General features: G+C 40.3%; 1 protein-coding gene across 13 annotated transcripts in view; it reads left to right on the top strand.

Moving 5' to 3' along the window:
- The first annotated feature begins 758 nt into the window (after positions 1-758).
- caska (calcium/calmodulin-dependent serine protein kinase a) overlaps positions 759-27,162 on the top strand; it is a 132,206-nt gene continuing 105,802 nt past the window's right edge. For 6 of the 13 annotated variants that reach the window (XM_046844696.1, XM_046844693.1, XM_046844689.1 and 3 more), the window contains exon 1: positions 759-1,480. In XM_046844696.1, coding sequence (XP_046700652.1) covers positions 1,422-1,480 — 59 coding nt within the window. In that variant the 5' untranslated portion in view covers positions 759-1,421. The remainder of the gene's footprint in view (positions 1,481-27,162) is intronic. The other 7 variants (XM_046844694.1, XM_046844690.1, XM_046844685.1 and 4 more) reach the window with 2 other exon arrangements.

Genomic DNA, 27,162 nt, shown 5'->3' with positions numbered 1-27,162 from the left:
AGTCGGACACAGGAACAGTGATAAGGTCAGGCACTGATGTAGAGTAAAGAGGCCTTAGATACACGCTGCTTTCAGTTCATCCCCAAGGTGATCAGTGAAATTAAGGGTCTCTGTGTAGCACAATTAAATATTTCAGCTCCAAACTCCAAACCACATCTTAATGGAGCTCGGTTTGTGCACAGCCACATCATCATGCTGGAACAGGGAAAATGGCATCCTATATAAAAGGCTATGAACTTCATGGTGGGAGTTTGGGGAAGGAAGGTTCATACTTTATATGATTATAATGCTCAGGTGCCTACAACATATCCTATCACTACTCATGACTCCAGCCTTTTATTGCTTGAATAGTTTCTCAGGTATCTGCTGAGTGTTGCCCTGTCCACCAGACTCTGTTAATTGCTGTTTTAAAAGTTCTTAATAAAAAAAACATATATATAGCTGTTTTGTGGTTCATGTGCCGATTGATGTCTATCCAATTATCGCGACCATAACCGAAATTCCCAGGACACAAACGCGTTTTTGGACGCCGCTCATTAACGACTGACGTCCTGCTTTTGAGTGAGAGACGTTGGGAAACTGTGACTTCTCCGAAGAGATCAGACGCCATTGCGGCTCCTGCTTTCCACGTTTTCCTCTGTCGTAGTTCCGGAACACGAGCAGCTTCATTGGAGCCATTGTGGCGCCTGGTTGTCCAGTTTCCCAGCCTAGAGAGGGCGGAGTCTGGATTTGTGGAAGCAGAGAGAGAGAGAGAGAGAGAGAGAGGAGCGGCGGGGCGGAGTGGAGCGGAGCGGTGTGGAGCTGAGAGGAGCAGGGTAGAGCGGACTGGAGCCGCGGGACAGAGAGAGTAAAAAAAAAAAAAAAACGAAAAAAGGGACATCCAGCGAGTCCCGTCTGGTAGCGGAAGCGATGAGTGCGAACATCAAAAGCGTCTCCGGGCGATGAATATTGTCACTTTGCTGCAATTTCGGCACCAAAAGCGACTTGTTCTTGCGAGCCGGAGAGTAGTTTTGTGGAAGGACAGACAGCTGAAGCACTTGAACGGAGAGGGAAACGTTGAGAGCTGTACATGTGGCGAGTTGTTTATAAAGCCCATAGAGCCTGAACCTGGCGCCGCGGATTCATTAAAGCGAGCCGGGAAAACAAGCCTAAGGTGGGGCAGGAGGGTGAGAGACTGAGCGGGCTGAGAGCCTCCACTCCGTCCGCCGTTTCTCTCTCTGCGTGTGTGTGTGTGTTTAACTCACGGACATTTTTTTTTCTTTCGGTGGAAAAAAATCCGTCACGTCATTTTGTTTCCGCTCGCAGGATTTTTTTTGGGGAGCGGTGCACAGGCGCCTGCGAGGAGCTCGAGCGCTACAGTGTGATATTCCCCGCCGTGGACACATTGCAGGCAGGAAATTGTCCCGTCTGGTTGTTGGACCATGGCCGACGACGACGTGCTCTTCGAAGACGTTTACGAGCTGTGCGAGGTCATTGGGAAGTAAGTGTTACGTTGGAGGTTTGCTCCAAACCCACACACCCCTCCACACCCCCCCACTGTTCACTGCAGCTTACCTGGGTGCAACAGCAGCCCCGTGGTTAGGATTGTGGATGCAATGGCCTGCTGTCTTCTGTCTTCTGTCTACAGTCTCAGAAATAACACCTTCTTCCAAGGATTCTTGTGATAGGCTTCTGCAAACTGTACTTTCCCTGTAGTGTATATATGTAACCCTATAGAAGAGTTAAAGGTGCATACTTGGTTATTGAGGACCAGGTCAACCAGTGTCACCTTTTATTGATTATAATTATTAGCATTATTATATCATGCCTTACTTATACAAGGAATTTGTCATGGTGTGACGTTGAATAACTTTTATTCCTTTTAGTACATTTACTTTCAAAGTTTAGTTCAGTGTGTACAACGAGAAACAATTTAATTTATTATACAATAGAGTCCAATCCCTTGTACTGCTTTCAGTAACCTCTAATGAGAAACATGAAGCTTGTGCTTATTTTTTTTGTTACAAGTTTTTCCAAATGGCATCCCCCCAACATTTTTCTTGGCGGGCCAAAACAAAGGTCACCATGATTTTACTTTTTTTTTTTTAAAGCTTTAGTCTTTAAAAAAAAAAATGCATCAAATGTCCATTAGTATACTATAGTATGTCTCTATTCTTTTTATATATTTGCATAAAATTTTTCTTTGATGCAGTAAAAGAAATTTCCTTACTGTGGGACGAATCAAGGTAAATCTTGTCTTATCTTAAAACCCAAAAGGGCATTAAATGTCCACTGAATGCACCTTACAGATCAAAACAAAACTGCCTGCTTACTCACGTTTAGCGATGGATACATCCCTGATGGGTTGCCAGTTCAATTGCATGCACATTCACACAGTCGTACACAATCAAGCACAAATGTAGTTATTTTAAATGGGGAAAGAAACTAGAGACCCCCCAAAGAAACCTTGTTTAAACTCTGCATCCTGAAGACGATTCGAGGTGGCAACTCTTTTGGCTGTGCAAGTGACAAGTACTGCAGAAGTACACGAGGAAAAGCTTGGCAACTTCATATTTTTGTTATCCATAATCTTGATTCACGTGCAGTGCACTGGAAAAGGAGGCACTTGCAGGTTTTCCTATTCGAGTTCACGATAGCATCTGTTTCAGCAGCATATCTAATGGTAAAGGTTTAAAGATAACTGCCTCGGGTATTCGTGTTGAGCTAATCTGTGGTACAAGTTGGGTGACTTCTGGAAATTTTGTGACGCAAGGGTGGGTCCGCACATGTACCAGCAGGCTCAAAAAGTTGTAGAGCTCATAGTGAAACCATGTTTTGAGTCTTGCTATGAAAGACACTTGGACTTTAGTGGTAAGTCAGACATATGAAGAGGAAAAAAGAAATATAAAGGAAGAGATTTTAGAAAGTGGAACGTTATTAGTATCCGTGTCAAGTCTCCTGTTGCATTGAGCCTTATAAAACACGAAAAAACCTGAAAACCTCAAGTCTAAACGAATCTCTTTTGGTCTAAGGTCTCTGGTCAAATTCTCCATCATTATTCACTATTATCTAAAGAAAGAACATCTACCGGAATGTTTGTGTAAATAATGTACACAAATGTGAGGGGGAAATATCAACCAATATCCTCCATATGTCATGTGTTGAATCTTGAAAGATCTGTTTGATCAGAGGTGTCAAGCAGGTTCACTTTTTTGTGGTTTTTTGCTTGCTCATTTTTTTCCTTAATGGCGTTAGCAAATAAAAACATGTCTGTGTGTGTACATGGGGAGAGTCAGAAAGAGAATTGATCCACACTTGGAGTGTGTCCATGTTTCTAATATACATTTGTTGTATTGTTTTTTTTGAGGTTTGTGTGTCTGATAACTGTTAATTTGTGTTCATTTGCTGTAATTGTCAATATATTACAAAGCAGTAAGCCACAAAAATTTTACAATGAATAATCTTTGCTTCACCATGTTTTGCTGGTAGAACATGTCTGTTATGGTAACATGATCCAGTATGCGCACGTGGTGTATATACAAACGCTGTAACTGAGAGAAAATAACGATTAGGCGTATTGCAGGATTTAATTTGCTGTTGGTATAGGTGGTCTATTTTTAGCTTGGGTTTCTGCGATTCTTTATTGGACAGGATTTACTGGATCAGTTACCTGCAGAATTTAAAGTTGCGATCAATGCTGGCGATCTTGCTAATGTCAATCAGACTTAGCGTCTGAAGTAGAACGAATCCCATGTTTCCCCATACAGACTTCTCACTCTAATACTGCCCCTCCACACACACACACACACACACACACACACACACACACACACACACACACACACAGTACATCTGTATGCTACCCAGACAGAATCATGACCCAAGGTGCAGGCTCTGGGCGCAGGCCTTTTCTTACAAACCCTAAACCAGAGTTTTAGCAGCATTTACGCTTATTCAATTTGTAGAATTGGTTCTTAGATCACTTCCTTGGTTTAATTGAATGCCTGCACCCACATCAGTGCAAAATCCACTTTTTTTCATACAGCTGGTCTGTATTTTTGCTTTCGTTGGCAAGCACTCCCCTCTCCTTAGAGCACCTATTTATTAAAAATGTCAAGCAATGAATTTGGCAAATGTTTTGATTAGTTGGTACAGTAATAATATTCCCCGGCTTAGGGAGTACAAAAATATAATTGTGTCCAAATTAATGTCATTGTTGAGAATTTTTTATGCAATACTACAATTAGTATCCTGATAAGTGCACTGATTTGCCAGAAGTAAGTGCAGATTTAAGCTTGTGGAGCATCTGATTCACGGCAGATGTACAGAATCTAGCAGCTATTTGAGAACAAGCTATGAATCAGCTTCAGCTGCACAGAAACCGACCTATTCCCCTTAGGTGTTTATTTACGTCATATGCATTCTTCAAACCCAGTTTACCCTCATATACGTTTAGTTTCAATGACGCACAGCCCAAATTGTGCAGGTAATATAAAGGATTTGAAGAGTTGATGAGCATGCACCCATTACTCAATTAAAGAAATAACACACTTTTAGTTTTCATTTATATGCTAATACAAAACCCCATTACCAGTATGTATCTCAATGGTATGATTTGGCACAATTAAGTGCACTGTGCACAGCTTGATGAATAAAGCCTGTCGTTGTTGTTTTTCCTGAAATTCCAAAACTTGGGACCAGTTTAAAACTGTGGTTTTGCTCTGGTAGTCAGAGACTGATGCCACAGGATAATGAGATTTTTGCTGATCTGTAGAGTCGGAGAACAGTGCAGGCCAGAGGCTCAGGCCACAGTTTTATTCTGGGTGACTTCACCCCAGTTACTTTTAAATCCAAACAAAGCCATCTTTTTAATAGAGCTGATTTTACAGTTTGTTTAATATGGTAGTGGAGCCGAGGTGCTGCATGTGCATCGTCACTTGTGACAAACACAGGCTAGTTTTCTGTGCATTGATGTTCGCTGACACACAGTTGGAAATGACCTTACATTCATAAGGTGTTCATATGGTGGCCTTCAGGCTCATTTTCAGAGTCAAAACAGCTTTGTCTCTGTATTTAATTTAACATTTTATTAGATTGCATTAGTTCATAAAGGGAAGCGTTCCAACAGTCACAACCATTTAACACGGCTCCATGACACAGAATTGAGCAAATCGTCATCTGTGTCAGCACTCAAGTGCAAACTGAGAACGTCAGGATGAATGTACAGGGTATACAGGCAGCTGACTTGGCTGTGAATATTCACAAGCGGCTTTATTTACACTTATAATAGCAGTCATGCATTTGTACACACCTATTTCTCTTTACTTCCTGTATTTTACACCTTTAATAAATATAGTAGGATGGGGAAAGCAAATTATTATTTTTTTTTTATCAGATTGTCCGTCTGTCTGTAGTCTAAAATACTATATCTATATATAAATCCAAACCATCTTTTGTTTTAGATGTAAAAAATAAATAACCACGCTTTGTCTCAATAACGGGTTTGCAAGCTCTTGGTATTATGTCAACAGGCTTTGTCAGGTAATCACCTGGGAGACGTTTCCAACTGTTCTGAAGGTGCTGCGACATATGCTGAACACTGGTTTGACACTTTATTTATTTTAAAGATTTAATTATGCCTGTCCTGACTAATGTTTAAAATGATTATAACGATTAAATATATCTAAAACATCAAATCTAGCAAATATAAGAAATCAAGAGGTAGGGGAAAAATAAACATCATGCCTCCACTATCCCCCTAAACCCAGCTCTTTTGAGTGGTATTATATTATTTATTTATTTATTTTTAAATAATGAGGTCACTAGGAGTATGTGCCATTAGCTTTGATTTGTAGATGAGAGACATGCATTCCTTGGAGGATGCTGGTGGGTGAAAAGCATGACTTCTCTTCACAGTGTTGTGACTTCCTGGGGCTTCTTATTGCTCTGAGCTCAAAGGATGGCAGCTCTTAAAACAGTGACACAGGAGGCTCACCATGAAGCTCTGTTTTATTACAGATGGTAGCCTGCATTATGGGTTATTTAAATCAGGCACGGCTTATTGCTCTGGTTAAACCAAGTCTTTTCTTTAACATTCATATCTGAGTGGTGACCAGGCTTTCATTATGACTAACAGGAACATATGGTGGAAAGTGGACATCTTTGTGGATGGGGATCGCAGGGACAGCTCTGGAAATGATGATAAAATCTATATTACCATTATGTGCTAACATTAACCTTGTGTCAGTATGTGACCTTAATGTGACTCTTGTTTTAGGATTTGTCTGTAACAATCATTATTGGCTGTTATTGTTGCTTTTTTTTTTTTTTTTTTTTACAAAAATGTCTTTATATAAGTTGCATGTGCACTTATTTTCTGTGGTTTAGAGAACTGGGATTTCTTTGCCCAGCTACACCTCATAAGATATGATAAGATATACCTTTAATCGTCCCACAGTGGGGATATATCTCTGTTACAGCAGCAAAGAAAAGAAAGAAAAAAAATGCTTGAATGATGATGATAATCAGTTTTGCACCAGGAAAGTAATTAGCATCATGCAGTTTGTGTATCCATATAGCTGTGTACAGGACAGGACCCCCAAAATCTGAAACACATCTGCAATATTTTTTAATGAAATCAGTCGAAATGTGAAATTACTCTACAATATTACAATAATCTGAACAAGTATGTGGTGTTGTGGTGACACGGCAGGTAGCATTAATCCCGCACAGCTCCAGGGACACCAGTTCAATCCCGACCTCTGGTTACTGCAGGGTTTTGCAAGCTTTGTATTTCAGCCAGGTCAAACCACAAAGGTGACTTGCTTACTCTAAATTGCATGTAAACGGATATGAATGTGTCTGCACTGGTGTCCCATTCATGGTGTATTCTAGCGTATTCATGTCCTATTCCAGTTCCCAATCTCCACAATGAAAATGAATGAAGGCTGAAGCACTAACTGAAGATGTGCAAACAAATCTGGGAAACTCTGCAGCCTCTCATTTGAAACAGTTATAGATGAGCAATTACCATCTCTCGTATGAAAATCACAGGAGCATAATGCATGTTGTCAGAAAAAAAAAAAAAAAGCAGTCACCTGTTACAGTCATCTTTAATACAGTAATATAATGATTGAGCATTTCTCTACATATCTTTACCGCCGCATTATTGCAGCAAATATCCCAAATACATATACAACATACCCAAAAATGTACAATATCATGATGTTATTTGAAAGCCTCACTTCAGGTCCTTGACTTTCAAACGCTGGTGTGATCTCTCTTCACAGAACAGGAAATTGTTCCTGTCACTTCTTAATGGGCACCGCACTGAGTGCTACTACACTGGTAGGTCTTTTCAGGTCAGCAGCCTTATTTAGCCACAAAAGACAGTGTTTAATTACACTTCCACCTGGGAATTTAAAGTGATTTTAGACATCTTCTATGACAGAGTGCCCATTTTTGGCATTCTGTATGCAGCGTTGTATCCCACCCGAGCTGCTGACTGCTGTGCTTCTGTGAGTTTAGGGAAGTGAGGAGTGCAGCTGTGTGTTCCTGCGATTGCAGGTGGGTTCTGTATATAACTCAACGAAAGGCTGTTGTTCAACAAAACATGGACCAATTGAGAAAATACTTGTGGTTTTCTGGTTTGTCTCATTAAACAGGACAGGACTGACTTTTAAATTATACCTTTGTATGTGCTTTTCAACAGAGAGTTCCCTCATAGTTCTTAATGAGCTAGTTTCTTCTCATAAGCATTTCATTTAATATTCAAGGGTATTTCCTCACAGTTGTGTTTAGCTTGTATTAACACTTATCGGATGTTTGTATTCTTTTAAAATCCTGTTTGTTTTTTGTTTTTTTATTATAAATTGTATCTTCTGCACCACTATAGCACATCTTTAAATCCCTGCTCTATTTAAGGTCTTCTGTGTGTGTATAGACCAGTGGTCACCAACATGGTGCCCGCAAGGACCACATGAGTCGCCCACGGGCCTTTTCTAAAAATAGCTCACCATAGCGCCACTTACCAGTGAGCTGAATCTAATTTTTTTTAAATTCTTTTTTAAATCTGTCATGGACCGACCAAGAGACAGAAACCGGAGTATGGTTAAACACTGTGTCTTTATTTAGTCTGAACATGTACAAGGCAGAGGCTTGAGGAGAAGTACGAACCGGAGAGCGTATAAACCCCAATGCGGGTAGAATTCATAACGCAGGTAGTCCAGGGATGATCGGCAATGTGAACCGTTAAAGGCAAAACTATCTTGAGCGCTTCCTCCGAAGCGGAGCCAGGAAGTACAGGGAATACTAGTGGTAGAAAGACCAGTAGATTTATCATGGCAACGAGTAGATCTGACCGTGAGTGAGGGGGAATCAGGACTTTATTAAGGGGAAAGGTAATGGGGAACAGGTGCATGTGATTAGCGCAGGGAGAGGCTGAGTGAGAGTTGGAGCCTCAGAGGGAAGCGTGGCTGGTGGTTCCCTGACAAAATCACACTTGCATTTGTTTGAATTTAAAAATGACAATATTAAAATATAGATGACTAGATATAAATGAATATCATTAATTATTAATAATAACATAATTTAAGGTAAATTAAGCAAATTTGTTATTTCAGAAATGTGTATCAAACTGGTAGCCCTTCACAATAATCAGTCCCCAAGAAGTCTCAGTTTCAAAAAGGTTGGTGACTCCTGATCTATAGGCTATTCTGTAGTACCTTTTGGTTGCAACGTTGCTCTGAGAGTTGTTGTGTGGTCTGCGGTGTGTTTTCTCACTTACAGAACCTGGCATCACCTTCTCACTCACAGCTCTGATGTCCCTTTTCCGTGACTCTCAGTACTGGCTTACTTGCTCCTACTCTTTGACCTATAGCTTTATTAACTGAACATTGAAAACTGTTTGCAGTGAAAGAGCTTACTTGCCCTTTTGTTTTCTTATGTAAATGAACATTTCATAAATGTCTTCATCCCCTGTGGTAGTGATAGAGGTCCTTCTTATCTGTTTTTACCTGGACACACAAAAGTCTCATTGGAAATTGGAAACACATTTTGAACACCATTTTAAAAGACACTAGAGCAGCATGACAGAACAAAACATTCATCCTAGACCATGAATTTGAATTTCAACAATGTCACAGCCATCGCATGGATAGGAGACTGATATAGTAAAAATACGTTGTACTCCCTCGGTGGAAGGGATGGCATACTCTCCTCTGTCAATCACAGCAACACCACCAAATCATGGGCATCTCTAAGCTTGTTTGTATGGAAGGGGAAAAGCAGTGATGGCTGGTTTTAAATGTCTGAGAGGAATCACTTTAGTCTGTACAATCCCCACTGGCAGCTGATTTATGACGTGGGAGTGCTGGCTGATGGGTGGGAACTGACAGGTGATCAAAATGAGGGGGAAAAACTATCTAGATTTAGCATTTTGCTCCTGAACCCTATAAAATATAAATATGTACATGTTATAAGGGAATTCCTGGAATTTTTTCACCCTTGCCTGTTTGAGCTTAGAACTTCACAGCTTCACGAATCATTCAACATATTCAAAATGGAGTTCAGACATACAGCTGATGAGAAAAGAACTTGAATTATTAACTAATCGTGCTAGAAAATGCTTAGGTGATGCGTAAAGAGCCATAGAATATGTGTGTGACAGACAGCCTGTGTGTAGTGTGAGCCACTAGTGGACTATTAGTTCAGCCCAACTCCCATCACTCTGGCTTTCTTTCCCTCCCCTCCAGCTAGATTGTCACAGCCACTTATCTACTCCCCCTCACTCTCACCCCTAGTGTGTGTGTGTGTTTTCACTTAGCAATGCACCACAGCTCTTTGCATCTTTATCATGCTCCCCTTGCGTGAGTGTGTTGAACGTTCTCGCCTTAAGTCTGTCATATTTGCGTGATGTGATGTTGCTTCGAATGATGGGGATAATGCACATTCCTCGCACTCCTTCCCCTATATGTCCTAAAGTTTGCCAGAACCATCTAAGCTGTCGGCTTAACTTTGAGTTACAGCATCATTTGTCTCTCTTGGGATGCTATAGGGACTCCAGCACCACATTTACATGAATGCATTTTATATTTTATCTGTGGCTTGCCTGCAGGTCTCCGAAACAATGGAAGCCTCAGAAACCATTCATCTGGAAACTGAAACAAAAATGTTCTATATCAGCACCAGTTTGTGTCCTTTTCAAAGCCCTGCGTTAATATTGCATTAGTACAGTTTTCTGTGCTCCAGTGGTATAGCAAAGCTGCACGATCTTATTTAATTTCTCATAAAATTGATGTATTGCAGGAAGGTAAAAAGGTAAAAAGAAAAAAAAGGCTAAATAAATGTTTACTATGAAAGTATATACAAATAAAAGAAAAAATATAAAATAAATAATATCTCATAATATTAACTTTTGTGACATTTGTATTAATCTGTATAACACAAACATTTTTTTTTATTTATTTTTTATATATATATTTGATTATTTTTCTGATGCTGTCCAGGCCTGAACGGAGCCTCTGCTCATCATTGTTGTGTCTTTGCTTTAAGGTGGACTGGAACAAAAACGTTCAATATGATATTGAAGCAGTTTTTAATGCCAATATCATCCCAAGCTGAACTTCTCATATGGCTGTTTTATAGTCTGCTGCATTAAAAAAAATTCCTTTCTGGCAGGTCCACCACTTTAGCCTGTCTCCATCTGATAATAACCTTTTACTAGCTCACAAAACTCAACATACCAAGCTGTCAAGATCAACTGTGGCATTAAGAACTGAACTGGGGAACAATTAAAGGCACTTTTAATACATCTGCTCTATGGGGACAGCGGTCCAGCTCTACATCTACATTTTAAAATGCACAGGCACATGATTGCTTAAATTAATGCCATGATTAATCTGAATGACTGTCATCACGGACAGTTCTGCATTCACCTGCTAGGTCACAAGGCTAAGTATTCAAAATAGATTGGCCTTTTTTTCCTTTTTTAACTTTGAGATCCAGTGAGTGGTAAGTTGTCATCGCTGTGTCATGTTTTAATGCTGTGGAGGAGCAATGAAATGAGTCCATGCAGTTGTTTGCTTTTCATCATATTGAGTGGTATGCAGTGAATCGAGTCCCACACCATGCATAACTAAGCAGTGGATATCAGTGAGTTAGTCGGCTATCAAACAACATTTCTCTTGATTGTGTCTGTCAGTGGCACACTTGATCCTGTCAGTTTTCTGCAGACAGGTGAGCACTTTATGATTTTGGGCAATTGATTAGGAAACTAAACTACAGAGGAAGTGAGTTTGGGATCACAGTAAGTTTGAACAGCCTGAAGATGGCTACCCTGAGAGCCATGTCATGTTCTGAACTGAGACTAACACAGAGAGAAAGTGTTATTGATCGCGTTCTGTTGACCCTCTCTATGAACCTCAAAAATCTTGAAGAGGGCTTTGCCCTTTATTAGAATCTTAAGAAGCTGTCAGCTGCACACAGACCACTGTGTGCTCAAGGAGCCCCCGAGGACACGTCAGCCCTTTTGACATTTGATAGCACATAGCTACTTTCCTGTGTTTTCCTCACCCTTTAGCAGTTGTTACAGCCCACATAGTGAAATGAATTTTCTGTACAGTGCACTAAATTTCAAATCACCCACAGAACGTTTTTTTTTTTAATTTTCTTTTTCTATTTACATAAGGACATAATAAGGCATTATAACAAATAGATCATTATTTGTCTGTGAAAAACAGGAAATAAGCTTGTATTATAGTAGTTCTACAGAGTTAAAGAGGATTTTTTTAGCAGAATTTTAATAATGAATTTTAAAAAGCCTATCTCTCTGTACAGTGCAGGCAGGATGGTGAAAACACTTGCGAATTAATAACATCGCTGAAGCATGTGAGAAGGAGAATATTGCAAACAGTAATCATCCTGTCTTCACAGTCTGCCTGAATTCAATTGTATTTAATGACCTTGTGATTTGCCTGTGAGTGGGAAGCGACACCAAACTGTGGCTGGTGTCTTCTGTTTTTCACACAGATGAAATAATGCAGAGTAGGTGGCTCTACAGATACAGACAATCAGAACCAAATTCCAACCCAGGGACGATCTGATCTACCAGCTGAGTTGATGAAAGAGGCGCTTGATAGCGCAAATTGGCTGTTTCATTTAGATATTGGCAAGCATCCTCTGTGCTAAAAAAGTGTCAGTGTTGGGTCCTTTCTCATTCACCCAATTAGCATCGTTTCCTTACAACGTAATCTTTTAAACCACATGCGAACCAAACTATTTTGCCCCATTTTTCATATGCTTCCTGGTTTGCACTCATTTGACATGTCTGAGATGTGTATTTATAGAGAAAATGCCCTAAAAATTAGACACTGAGCATAATTGGATTAGTTTAGTGCTGATACCCCAGCTGGTAGCTTCAGGTTTGGAATAGATAGTAAATTTGGCTTGACTGGTCATCTCTAAAATAAGCACATGGCCTGGGAGCACTTTTTTTTTTCTTTCAGCACTCAGCTCAGCTGTATCCTCCCCAGATGTAATCACACTGCCTGAAATCGCATTGTGCACGGTTAGATGTGCTGTCTCGTATTTTATGAATGAACGCTTGTATTTTAAGTGCCTAACTTCGTGGACGACTTGTTGAACGTATAGTATGTATTGAAAAAAACTTCAGTGAACTTTAGCATCATCTGTAATGTCTGTACAGAATGATGCATGAATATGTGAAGCTGTGAAATTATATCCGGCTTATTTATGAGCACATTACAGAAGCATCTTGATTAATTCAGTCTGTTAAATCTCCCCAGCTATAAAGATCGAAGAGTTTGTTCATCTTGTTTCTTAAAGAAATACAGAGAGAGACTGATTGCTCATGCTCGGATTTCGACTGGTAACCTTGCAAAATCAGGATCAATATCAGTCAAAATGTCTCATTTGGCATCTTGTGAATTGATGACGAGTAGATCCTCAAATGCTGGGCTTCAGTATTTGTCTGTATATGTCTGTGAAACACATGAATCATACAGCACCTACACTATGGCTGATGATATGATGGAATATCATATCCTGGGTCACAAAGACCTTTCTCCACTACATTGTGTAATTACAATATAGATTTCTATGCAGAGTTTTACAAATGTTTTGACGTATATAAAATATAGCTGCACAAATTTGCCACCATGTCCGTATCCTTCCTTCTCCCCTGTTCTTCACTCTGTGTGAGCCTGTAGCAGTGCACTGGGTTTGTGTAAGTGGGACTGATGGAGCGCTTGATGGAGAGTTTTACAGTTGAGAACCTGCACTCTGGGATGTAGTTTTTTAAGGTGACTGCAACTCCAGACTCTGCTGGCCTTCTACTCCTCTCTCCATTCTATAGCCATGCACTTTGTTCCAAAACTGGGTGCTGAAATTGGCTCAGCAAACATCATTTCACCCACATAGCGCTGGGCTGAAACAGTGACGTGTATTGTAATGCAGCTCACCTCCTGTTAGGGTGAGAGCATGAGCAAGCAAAGCCAAACACACACACACACTGCTGTCACTGAGCACTGTACTGCTGTCGAGGAAGGTTTTGTCATCAGTACAGTATTGTTCAGGGTCCCTCCCACTTGCAACCCCATTCCAGTGTTCATATCCGCTCACACCCACACCACTGCCACACACACTTCATTACTATGATCCAGGCTTTACAGAATACACCTCCCTTGTAACTGGAGGAATGAAGATGGTTATTATCAGAGCGGCTCGTTTGTCAGAGCGATATGATGCAGCTCTCTTACTGTCCACTGCGTTTTGGTTAATTTAATGCTTGTACAATAAGTGGCAAGTGAATAAACATCTCAGGCGCGTTTGAGGCTGAATGGAGTATTAATAACATCACTGGAGTAATTGTGTTATATTATGTTGAATGTGGTAATACGCCAATCGAGACTTGGTCAGAGTATTGGAGATTTGGTGCCTGTAATCATATCATTCTTGTTTTAATATTACAGATGTTGGTTGTGGACATAAATGCGAAGGATTTTAGAAGAAACATATTCATATATTCAAACAGCTGCCCGCACAGATATGGGTTTTCTTTATTTTTTATTTTTTATACCAGATGGTGCTTTATACATTCATTGTGAGACAGGACTGAAACGCTGCATGGTGGCATGTTAGCAGTGGTGGAATTTCATAACAGGAAAATAATCTGCTCTTTTTCAGACTTTGAGCTAATACAGCATCTGTGGTAAAGAGCAAATCTGCAATATGCTTAAAACATGGGATTACGTATTAAATATTGCTGTGAAACTGACTTTTCAAAAATATGGACTGGTTGGCTGCTTATCATTCACAAGATAGCAAGCTACATACATAAAATACATGTTCAGCAACTGTAAACTCCACACCATCCTTTCATCTTCTGTTTATAATTGGAAACCATATGTCTTCTTCAAATGTGTTTGACATTGGTGGACATTTGGAGAGGTTCACCAGGTACCTGTTTTGATAATCTCAATGGATACTTAACACCGATAGTATCATCTTTCTGCCGAATGACGGGCCGGAACGCTGTGTTTGTCTTGAACTGCGTCACAATCACCCAGAGCTCAGCCTCCATCTCCTCTATCTACATCTGGAAGCACTCCAGGCAAATTGATCCTGTAATTCACCAAAGCAGTCCAGCTGCCCTTTGTTAAAATCTTTTCAGCGTCTTTTTAAGTACAGGCCATCAGCAGGAAAATGTGCGCTCATCCTGTAAATATAAAAGGCCTTTCAGAATGGCTATTTCACTCGTCCTCAAGGTCTCCGTATGTGACATGGTGAGGGAGAATAACGCTTTTGGATCCTGACGTTATTAAAGGTGATGGTCTGCAAGCTGCTTTCAGGTTTAACTGGTGTATCTAATTTCAGCCCTTATCTTGAGAATTTTGGACATTGATCATAAGTTCTTATTATGAGTACCGTGCTGTTGGGGTGATGAAGGAGACATATGTTACAGTTTTATATGACTGTTTAAATCATGATCCATGGTAATTAATGCAGCTACTTTCGAGATATTAACTCTTGACATTAATGAAGATGAAAAAAGCTGGAAGCATGCCAGTCTTTATTTAGTTAACACGAGGCAGGTGCTTACGCTCTATTCAACTTGTAAGTGATAATTTTTTTAGCTTGGTGTGGCACCTTTTTTTTACCTCCGTGTTCATCTTTCATGATCATGAAGCTTGCTAGATAACTGAGAAATGTACAGTGTATTTTCATGGATCAATTCACAATTATACCTGTAGATTTTGACAAAATGGCTGCTATACAATTTATAATTCCACTGGTGTCACTCAGAAGGGAATTGAGTCTCTTTGAGCCAGATTCCTTTGAAGGTTTCTTTCTAATGTTGTCTCAGTAAGAGTTTCATTGCTACGGTAGAGCCTGACATTTCCTCCATAGGGATGTAAATATTGACCTGTAAATCTGGCCACAAGTTTATGGATACTTAACCATCACACCCATATGTGGTTCCTCCTCAAAATATTGCCAAAGTTGGAAGCATGTAATTGTATAGGATGTCTTTGTATGCTGTAGCATTGAACGTTCCCCTTAAGTGAGGTTCCAAAAGAAAAGATTGGAGTCAAAGAATTTGGGCAATTTCACCCTCGTCCTCCTCACCCAACAGTTAATCTCAGTGCTCATGTGGTTAAATGGACGAATCCCAACAGCTATGCTCCAAAATCATATATAATAGCTAACAAATACTCATATCATTTTTCAATTTGAATGCATTGGTATAGGTGTGAGGTGTCCACAAACCCTTGTATTACGCATGCATTTCTACGCTAGAATTTTACATTTGCAATAATAATTATACTATACTATATAAAATACTCTCTTTTTTTTTTTTAATCATTGGAAATGTCATAATCAGAATCCCCATTGTTCAGACAAAAATATTCTATATAATACACTAATGGACAGCAAACTATGTCACCTGTAACTTGTATGTTTTTTTTCTCTTTTCTCATTGCTGCTTTGCATTTGGCTTAACAGAATAAATGGAAGGGCGGCTCTAAAGTTTGAAAGCGCGGACTCTTTGTAGTGGTGCTCTGTGTCTCCATATGTTCCCAGTAGTGGTGTGGTTAGACATTTGATCTGCTGCAGGCCCAGTGGTACACAGGTCTACGCTCCTCAAGGTAATTGTTAGGGGATATCATAACAGAATTGTAACACACTGGTAAGTGGGATAAATCAGGTTCATTTTCCGTAATATCTATCTAATATTTGCAGTAGATTGGGATTACTTTATGCAGATGAAATTAGCAATTTATAACAACTCAATAGTTTTCACCAAGTGCAAAAGAAATGTTCTTCTGCACAAAGCAGCAGCACTCGAGCCTTCCCACAGTCATTCTGCATATTCGGCCTTGTTGATTTGCAAGTGCAGCTCTTGTGGAAATGCTTCCAGCTGCTGTTTTGCATGCTTGTATTTCTCAGGGCTGTCTCTGACTGCACCAGTGTAGGTCTCACTACCAGTCCACTAAAGCAGAGCTCCATCGTCTATCATCCCATCTCTCCTCTGGTACCGCAGATGTTTGGACGTGCGATTGTGAGCAAGCAAGAGCAGATGTGTTTGTAATTTTTCCAGCTGATGCATGACCGGGGTGGTACTGTCCTGTTTGCAGCTTTAGATTGAGACGTATGAACCATGGTGTTTAGAAGACTTAGTCCAGATACACAGAGAGCCAGATTCTGGCTGAGGAACAGACACGGTCCAGCACATGTGAATTCTTCTAACAGAAATAGAAGGTGGGCAAGATCTCTTTGTTCTTTTTCCTTGAAAAGGTCTGCTTTTATTGTGAGCATTTATGTTTGCTAGCTCTGTCTCAGTTTATGTATGTATGAGGAACTGGAATTTCAGTTCAACATGAAGTAAATATTAAATGGAGTACTGATGCATTTTGCTTTTTGATCTCTATTGCCTGCATCAGGATCACTTCTTTTCTTACTTGTTGCTTTGACAACAATACCATTTTCATCATATTTGTCTAGAAGACCATTTTATACCATTGCTGTGTACAATTGCCAAAACAATACACTTTGTTGCCTAATGCAAGTTGACATGTTAAAAAGTGCTCTCTAAACCTTTTGCCTACATGATCCTTGTGGAAAAGGCTTCAAAGAAACTCATTGTATGTTGTTATATATGCATTTACTAATGAATGTTAAAAATGAGCAAAGTTTGTGTTCAATTAAAATTGCACATTATTTAAAACTCTGCACCGGTTTGTACAAAACCGACTAGAAACGATCAAGTTTTTCAGTGAGCGTTGTAATAGAATATGGAGAATGTAAAATCTGTCTGTCCAACATCTGATATTAATTGTTCTTCCATAATACAGTCACAACTCCTTTTTTAGCCAGATTTTTCTAAAAAGGGAAAAGCAAAGTTTTGGGAGTGAGAGTGTATCCTGGAGTATATTGTGGACTGGATAGACTCCAGCTTCTGGATTTTATTGGTGCCTTATATAATACTGTACCGAATGTCTCTAAAGGGCTGCCTGACAGGTCAGATTAAATGTGTGTTCCATATGCATCCGTAACAACGGCAACATGCTGAGAACAGGGCCTACTCAGCACTTTTTTACTGATCTTGTACGAGATCAGAACACGCTGCTGCCATCCTGTACTGTAAGGTTCCTAATGTCCTCCCTGTCACTTCTTAGTGGACATGTAATCAGGGCTGATTGTTTTTTGCAGCAGTGTTTATTTAACAGTGTTTGACAGGTCACTGGACTGATTTGGTGTGTTGCTTGTGCACGTCCTCAGGAATTAATTCAATGCGGTTCAGTACCAGTGTAAATAGTGGTGTTTGGTCCGCAAGTGATTAAACAGAACTGTGTAATTATTTACTTCAGTAGACTGTTACTGAGTACTAAGAGAGTCTAAGGACTAAGTGCTAAAGGGTTTTAGTATTATAGTTAGTATTTGATATAAAATAACAAGACTTTCATACCTTTGAGAAGCAATCTTCTGGATTAGTTAAGTTGCGAGACATCGATTTGAGATCTGTGCACAAAGCACTTAAATCTACTGGACACCGTTTGGGATGCATTTGAACACAAGAAAATGAGCACAAATCTTCACAAGCACACTCCAAAAATCTAGTGGAGCATCTTCCCAGAAGAGTGAATGCTATTATAGCAGCAAACGGAGATTAATGGAGTATAATGTTCGATGGAATATAGAATAATGTGGAATGAGATGTTCGAAGATTGGGCAGGCCGGTACATAGGTAACACTCCAGCTAACTGTTTGCTCTCTAAATAATGCTTACTGAGCGCACATTACGCTTCAGGTCATTGTCTAGTTGTACAGTGAAGTTGAATCCAATTATCCTCAGTTCGGTTGAACTTGCATGGTGTATGGAAGTGTGAAATTATGGAATGGAAGTTGTGATGGTTCAGTATTCCTTTCACCCGGAATAAGTCTCCAACATTCCCTGCTCTAAAACAACCCCAAACAATTAAGCTTCCGCCTCCATGTTTGACTGAGGGTATGAGCAGTCGGCTAACATCTTCTCTCCTGTTTTCCACCTTACGTAAGTTCTTCTGTTATAGCCAAAAATGTCAAATTTGGACTTCTCTTACCACAGAGTGTTCTTCCAGTCATTCTTCCACTGCCCATTTCTTGTTTGTTGCATATAAACAAAAAGAACATGCAGACGCATCAAAAATGATAAAGGGCAATGTTTTCAAACCTTTGACAGCCACAGTGTATAATAATATGTAACAATATTTTAGGATGCTTGAAAGTCCCTTTCAAGGTCAAAGTTAGGGTCATGAGGAAGGTTGTGTTAAATATTGAAGTTTGTGTGTGTTTAAGTTGTGTAGACTTGCAATTTCAGTCACTTTCAAGACTCACAACTATGCTTTTCAGCAGAGAACATCTCCCAGTTGTAAGTGTTGTTTGTATTATTCAGTTGAGGAAGGCCTGTCCTTGATTTTAGTGCTAAATGAATAATCCTGAAGAGATCTTAGTCGATATTGTAGTTGTCACAAGCAGCGCTTCTTCATCGCCATGAAAGCAGTTGCCTCAGCAACGTTTCCCGTGTTTATTTTTCTTCTTGTCATTAACTTAAGCCTTTGCTGCCTGTATACCATCATTTGTTATCCGGGGGTTAAAGTCATCCAAATGGTCTCGTAATGCGATATTAGTTTCTCGCACAAGCCGCAGGAGCTGTGGAGCTGTTCCTTATTAGCCAGGGCTAGATAGGATTGCAGATGCACTACACCAAAGTGCTGTTATGTGTTGGAGAATAAACCCACGGCTTAATTATTGATGATGACAAACCCTCGTCTGTCGAACGCTAAAGTGGTGCCGCTGTCTCTTTTAGCTTCTGTGTTTCTGTGCGGAAGCGAACGGAAATGCGATGCTGCGGGAAGAATAGGGTGGAGGTGGGGACTGGGGCTCGCAGAAGCCGTTATTGCAGGATGTCACGTTTGTATATCCAGATGTTGCAGAAGCATCGGCGTGTCATTAGCATTACTAAACCTCAAGCTTTGCACCGTTTATCATCTCCCACTCTCCTGTATGTGTAGAGCTGTCACTTTCAACAGGACATGATGTCGCTCCTCTGGCAGTCAGTTATGGTTTAGTGCACGGAGGCTTTTATGTGTATAATGGAACATGTGACTTTCCCCTGACCTGCTGCATATTTGCAATCTACATTCCTTACCGGCTCTTTGTACCTCCTTAATCGTATAAATGTTGATTTGCTACAAAATGATTGGGATCATTGGAGCATTTTCATCCTGTGTAGATGTGAACTTTAATAACCATTCCAGCTCCTTTTTGTGAATGTTGAGTGTAATAAATAATTAAGGATGGTTCCTTTGTTGGAGACTAGAGCCAGGTGTGGCATGTGTGCGTGTGTGTGTGTGTGCGTGTGTGTGTGTCTAGGCTAAAGCCCCTCAGTTTCCTGTTCTGCCAGCCTCGTATGCTGCTTGTTTAAGCCTCCTACACTTGTGTTGGCAGAAGAGGTGATAATGAAACGGCTGGCGTGTCCAAAGTCCTCTCTCCAGGTCTGCCATGTTCAATCATATTTGTGTAGCACTTTTTTATTTATTTTTTTATTTTTAAACAATAGTCACAAAGGAACTTAGAAATGTGGATGTAGATTTTGATCCCTTAGCCAGAGGCAGCTTAAAAAAAAACAATTACTCGAGACGGCATGAGAATGGAAGCTTCATAGAAACCAGCCTCAAAAGGAAACTCGGTCCGAGTATCTGAGTGGCACTAGATAGTCTGAATACAAGTATTTACTCTTCTACAACTATAAAATGAAAACATACAACTAAGTGTCTTGGAAACGAGCTGTCGGAGTCCTGGAATAAATGCTGATAAGTCTTTTTGATTAGAGGAGATCCTATAGATCTGTGTGACCACTTAAGAAAAAGTGAAGTGGTTGTATTTAGGGTGTCCACATGGGCCGTTCATGTTTCTGATTACACACAGCTTTGTTTCTTCACTCTGTGAATGACTGTCTGTCTTGTCCTGCTGTGAAAGTACCTCAAAGCAAAGACACTCCTTAGTGTGTGAGGTGCCGCAATTATTTGCTTAGTGCAGAGATGTAAATTTGTTTTTTTCTGCCCATCTGTTTTTCAGTGTAGTCTGTGTTTGTCTTAGGCACAGGGAGAAGTGTGTTTACACACGCTCAATTGAGCGAAATCTATGTTTGGGTTTGTGTTTGGCCCCAAAACCATTGTGTTATATGGTGCATTTCGAGTGAATTTTTTTCATTTTCTGAATTTCGTTTGTCTGTGAGTTAGGAATTGTGCTGTAGAGCTAAGTGTGTGTGTGTGGGGCTGATTTCATTGGTTGTATGTGCTGTTGCTGTGCGTGTTCCAAGAACAGCAATTTCATTTCATACTTACCTGTCCTCCATAATGTCCCTGGTTGTTTGATGTTTGAAAGCTATTTTGGTAATGTTGGTAATTTTGGGCAGCATGGTGGTGCAGAGTGGGGTGTTGCTGCCTCAGAACTTCAGGGCTCACTTCAGAGCTCGGGTTATACTCTGTGTGGGGCTTCACATGTTTTCCTCATTTCCGCATGGGGTTGCACTTATATTCTCTCAAAAATGTGCTGGTGAACTGGTTGCGCCCATTTGTGAATATGAGGGTTGGAGTATGTGGGATGCCTGATGTCTCCCTGATTTCTCACAACATGACCAATGTGTGACACATGAGCTGATCTTGGGATCAAAAGAAATAAGTAAGCAAGCACGTCTTTACGCTAAGGTTCGGACCAACGCTGTGGTTTACCTTCTCATTAATGTCTCCCTGATGCTCTGGAGCTTGTGCACCTGGCGGTTTATCTGATGATGTTATTTAATGTAAATGACTGGACGTCTAGGATGAGATTTGCCATGGGATTTGGTATTTCTAATGCTCTAACACAATGCTTTGAGCCTGACCCTCTCCAGTCTTTGAACTGTGCTGTGCAAAAAATCACTGCCAAAATGCCTGAAGCAGGGATTCCTCGCGTGCGCTGTGTTCGTCAAAGATGAAGACATCAGCACCCGCATTAGAGGACTCTTGGTAAGCATCATCCACTGTAGCACCAGCTTTAGCTGTTTTTTTCTGTACCCAGTGCAGTGCGAGGCAGGCTACACCAGAGCATTATTCGTAATTCCAGTTCAGCTGGGCTGTTTATGCTGGATGTTTGGGATGAACTGGCTGCTGTAGATCTTTCCACATAGTCAGCAGTGGACAAATCACTAACCTGACAAGCAGTGTCTAGGCTATTTAATTTTTTTTTCTTGGCCTCTGGAAGGACAAGAAGGTCAAAAAATGTGAGTGATGTCACGTTAATGCTATAACAATAATGCAGGCCCCTCATTCCAAACCAGTCTGCTGATATACCATCGTGTCTGATAGAATGGGTTTCTCACCGGGTGGATTCAATGGCATGCACGGGTGACAGATGATCCCTTTCAGTATCTGGAACACAAGTACGTGAAAACAATACACAGGATCCTTGTAGCTGAGCACCTCGAGAAAAAATAAAGATGCTAGCCAGCATTCAATATGTTTCATGTTTGCAATGAGAACGCACCAACGACCTGATGACTTTTAGCAGTACAGGACCGGTCTATACAGCCAACCCCCCCCACAGGAATTTATACACTCCCTTGTTTTTTTCTGAGTCTCTATGAATGCACTAAACTACAAAGCCTTTTTGCTGGTTTGACCATCTGCTTTAATTGTTTTCTTTGTTTTCTTACTCACTTTCTTGTTTGCACACTTGGGTTCAGGTAGCAGTGAAGGCTGTCGCCTGTGTAGCCCTGCTGCTTTATTGCTGAGGGACAGAGTCACGTCTGGCCTTCTCAGGGCTCTTTCCACACAGCATTATTTACAAAGTTAATAAAGGAAGCTGGAAGAGGCTTCTCTTTCACTCCCTGTGACCTCAGAAGGGAAAAATCACAGCCAAATCTTTTAGTATGTAATCTTTATCGTTCAGATTATTCTGATTTGCCGTCTCTCAGAACAAAGATCATGTAGTTTGGAACCCTCCCTCGGCTCCAGCTTTCATGCTGCTTGTTAAAGGAATTACATTTCCTGATGCTGGTGTTTTCAGAGCTCATTTTTATTTCTGTTAGATCCATTGTGTTTATCTAAATTATGAATAGTCCACTGCCTTAGGCTTCGAAGAGGCATAAACGTCTTGTGCCTCGCAGTTGGTCCAGGTTTAGACTTCCTGCTTTCCTGCTTCTTTCCCTTTAACTAGCTTAATATTGCTTTTAGGTAAATAAATAAATAAGAAACAGAACTTGGACTGCTGAGGGAGTGAGAAATGCATTGTTTTTGAGGGTTCCAATATTGTAAAAAAAAAAAAATTATTTTATTTTTGTTGTGTTGTGATGAGTTGAATGCGTGGTAAATTTACAAAACAAAACTAGAAGGAGAAATACATGGTCCAGAGAACACGCCGGATTACTCGAGAAGTCGTTGATTCTCATTAAACAACTCTTGTTCCCCTTTAGTGTGCATGGATTAACTGCTGACATCCTCTATATAGACTGTACTCTCATTTTAATCCTGCTAAAGCTCTGGCACACTGTACGCTTTCCAGGTTTGTTTTAGTGAACACAAAAATATTATGTCACGATCACAGACGTTCTGCAAAACTGATATGCATCACTGGTTGCCGTACATGTTTAATACACCATACGCCGTGGTAGTGCAATCCAGGGGAGTTATTTAAATGAGATTTTGAGCTGAGGGCACACACACACACGCGCACACACACAAAACAAACCCAGTCTGTGAAATGGTTCCTGTGGATGGAATAAGCACCTTCCTCAGTTCACTTTGATATTGTGGACCGCAGGATTCAAATACAACACCATTAACTTGCAGTAGGCGGTATAGACATGGGACAGGGACCCCCTGAAACAAAATTTTTTCGAACATAGCCGCTGATATTAGGAGAAACCAATCATATCACCATAGTTCTATTATATTAAGACAATTAGAACTTTGTTGTTTTACATGCGTGCTTGTCTAACATATTTTCAAATCTTATATAAGATTCAAATAGATATTTTGCAATTAAAATCAGTTTATTAAGTTGTTCACAGTTGTCTTTTATTTTAAGAGTTGCAGTTTTATACATTTTCCGTGGACTTTTATACATTTACATGAGCTTTCATTTTAATAGAATGTTTTTTTTTTTAGTAAATATTTTATCTTAAATGTTTTTACCCCTGTTTATTTTTTGTACCAAAAATATTGGTGATTCAGCATCAATTAGCGGACCCCCTGCAGTACCGCCGCGGACCCCAAATTGAATACCCACAGTGCATCGCTTTTAACAATAAACATTGTCCCAGAGCAGCTTAACAGAGCTTTATCGGTTATAAAATTTGAATTTATATGTTAGTACCTATGAGTTTATCCCTTAATGAGCAAGCTAGATCCAGAAGGGTGGCACCAAATGTCCATTCATTATAGTTTTATCATTGTTGAGGTGTGCCGTTTACTGCTTAGCCACATTTAATTTTCTTTTATTTGTTCCATTCTGTCGATGTAGCATTTAATTATACGCAGTCAGAACGGATCATGTAAACACTGTCACTGACTTTCAGTTATTGTGATTCTATCAATTTGCAGTCAAAACGGAAACCTAAGGCACATCTTGACGCAGTTTGTTAGTTACTCTATCGAACCAAATCCAGTATGAATGTGGTGTATAAGAAGCCGTTTAAGTGTAAATGTGTCGAGGGAGGAGACGCAGGTGTGAGGAAAGTGCAAGAGGGAGCAGAGAGAGTTGACATTTTGAGTTTTGTGACTCGCCTTTTCTGAGCAAACGCAGCAGCTGCTCTCAAGTCCTTATCACATGCTTACACCATCAGCATCTTATTGAGAGGAATGAAACCCTGTTCCAGAGACAAAGGTCAAACCTTCATGTTATCCGGCTCACTGCTTAAGGGCAAAGCCTGCAGCCAGCATCCGCTTTCTCCATTTCAGACAACATAACGTCTTTTATTTTCCAGCACCCCCACTCGAGCTAGTGACGACATCATGGATGAAACAAGGTCACTATTCAGAGCTGAGTAAGACTGTAGTGTGAATGTGCTGAAAATCTGTAGGTGCTTCGGTAGTCAGAAGAAGCAGCCTGTTGCCAAACAAAGAAAGGCTGTCAGGAGTTCAACTGAGGCTGCTATTGTCTTTTGCATATTGATTGTGAATGGATTCAAGCTGTTTTTTCCCCCTCAAATAGATGAAAATGCCACTGCTGGAAGTGTGTGTGTGCTCCATGATATTATAAATGTTTAGATAATGAGTTTTCTGTAACTCCACAGGTTTATGGTAAAATAGACTTGAAAATCATTTTACATTTGGCCAGTCAAACTATTTAATCTAGTATTTTTTTTTTATATCCATTGTAATGTACTCAGGATTTGTTTTTTAACTAATCAGGCTACTTCCTTTTTAGCTGTATGACTCCCCGGCTGTATATTTTTCATTTTCTCATCTTCCACAATCCGGCTCTCCCTCGGTAAATAAACTGCAGAGCGTTGGGTAGCAGTCGGCTCTACTCTAGGCTTTCTCTTTTTGAAGTTTGCCTAATAGCCCTGCAAGCTTATTTCGGTGAGATGCATTTGGCCAGCCATTCGCCAGCTTAAGCTTCTAAACTAATAAGATATTTTTTTTCCGAAGCACAGCAAACCTTTCTTTTTCCCCTCACACTGAGCGCAAAAAATCCTTTGCACCTCGAGTGCCCTATTCACTCTCGCAGCATTATCGAGATGTTTTTCGCTAAACCACGGGGCATATATTTAATTAGCATGCTCTTAGTGCCCACTCAAGATCTGGCAATTCTATTGTGCTGTGATTGACTATGATGGACATATAACATCAAATGTGTCTCACTGCTCATTTGATTCATGAACAATAATAAACAAATATCCAAATCACAAAACGCACCACTGTGTTGCTCTCAAAATCTTCAAGCACCCAAACTGTTCTCACAAAGCCGAAGGCACACAATTGTACAGGGGTTTTTTGGATTTTCCCTTCACTTGAAGTAGGAGACCCAAACCTGCTCCAGCATGACCGTGCCTCTGTGCATAAAGTAAACTGAATGCAGAGATATGCTTTTAGAGCTCTGGTCTCAACCCTATTGAACACCTCACCTAGGTCAGTACCTGACTTTACTTGTGTCCGAGTACAAATCCAAACAAGCAAAATCCAAAATGTAGCGAAACATCTTCCCAGAAGAGTGGAGGGAACTATAAGAGCAAATTGGGACTAAATGCAGAATGCCATTAGAAAAAAGCACATATACTTATGATAAGGTGTCTGCAAACTTTTGGCAATATAGTGCATGTATTATGATCTCTGTTTGATATGTAGTTCGCCCTACAATTAATATTTTGCAGTACAAAGCTCATCTGTGATGCATTTTTAGAAGTGATTAGGTTCAAATTGAAAATTGAGATTTGGAACGCGGGCGTTTGAAAAGGGTTAATGCACTAACGCATATTTGAGGACAATGCAGCACAAACACAGAGGGTGCAGCAGCGACGGCGGAGAGAATCGGGTATTGTAGAGACTCGCAGGTGATTAATTTTGCAGGTAGAGACTGCAGTGATGTTCCTGATAATGTCTGTGAGAGGAATGACCCAAACCTCCGCAGATTCTTTCGATTGTACAGATGACGGGGCAATAAGCATTCAGCATGGCATCTCAATCCCTTCTACAATAAGAGCAGGGGCAAGGACACCTCACTGTTCACTGTTCACTGTTCTTCTTCCCATGGGATTCAGCGATATGTTGTCACTGTAAGGACGACAGGAAGTAGAAATGTTTATATACTTAAAACCATGCATGATTCATTCATCTGACTGGAATCCGAGCTCTTGTGAGAGTAATTGGAATAAAATGTGATCTCATTCTCATCCATTCTTTTCAGGTTGCCACTGATACACACACACACACACCTTTCATCACCAGCTTTCTAATTGCCATGAGCAATTTTATTTAATCGTATGCTAAGGACAGTGACTGAATAAAACATTAAGGACGTTGTGAGCTTTAATTTCTGGCTCAGAAATCTATTGATTTATTTATTTATTTTAAAAGGCCGTCTCTTATTCGATCTTTTGAAAATGTTAATCTACACTTGAAAAGAGCAGCACGCGTTTGAAAGCCCACTCCCATGTTACTGCAATACCCCTGAGAAAGCAGCGTTATTGAGAGGAATACTGACAAATAAAAGGATTGGCACCCAGAGTAAATGGAAAAAGCAGTAACCAAATTATGGCCGTAAATTAGGTGAGTGTGTGGCTAGTGAGAGAGCGGAGTGACCGGAGGAGGAGGAGGAGGATGCGCCACATTGTTTAAGAGGAAAAACAGTTATGAGCTAGAAACTGAATTCCCACTGGGATTTGGATTTGCAGTTAATCAGTGGAGCATTGTTTTATCCATGAGAACTGTGTGTGTGTGTGTGTGTGTGTGTGTGTGTGTGTGTGTGTGTGTGTGTGTGTGTGTGTGTGTGTGTGTGTGTAGCAGAGACTTGGTGTCACAGCAGACGGTTCTGTCCAGGTCATATCTGCTAGCTTTTTCTCTCCGTGTCCATTCCCAGAGCGATGCAAACTGAGCTGTGCAATGTTCTGCTCTGCGTGTGGTTCTGACCTGGTGTCGTGTT

This window comes from Silurus meridionalis, chromosome 3 (genome assembly GCF_014805685.1).
Source record: "Silurus meridionalis isolate SWU-2019-XX chromosome 3, ASM1480568v1, whole genome shotgun sequence".
NCBI lineage: Eukaryota > Metazoa > Chordata > Actinopteri > Siluriformes > Siluridae > Silurus > Silurus meridionalis.
The sequence above is the reverse complement of the archived record's forward strand: the minus strand, read 5'-3'. Positions and strand labels throughout refer to the sequence as shown.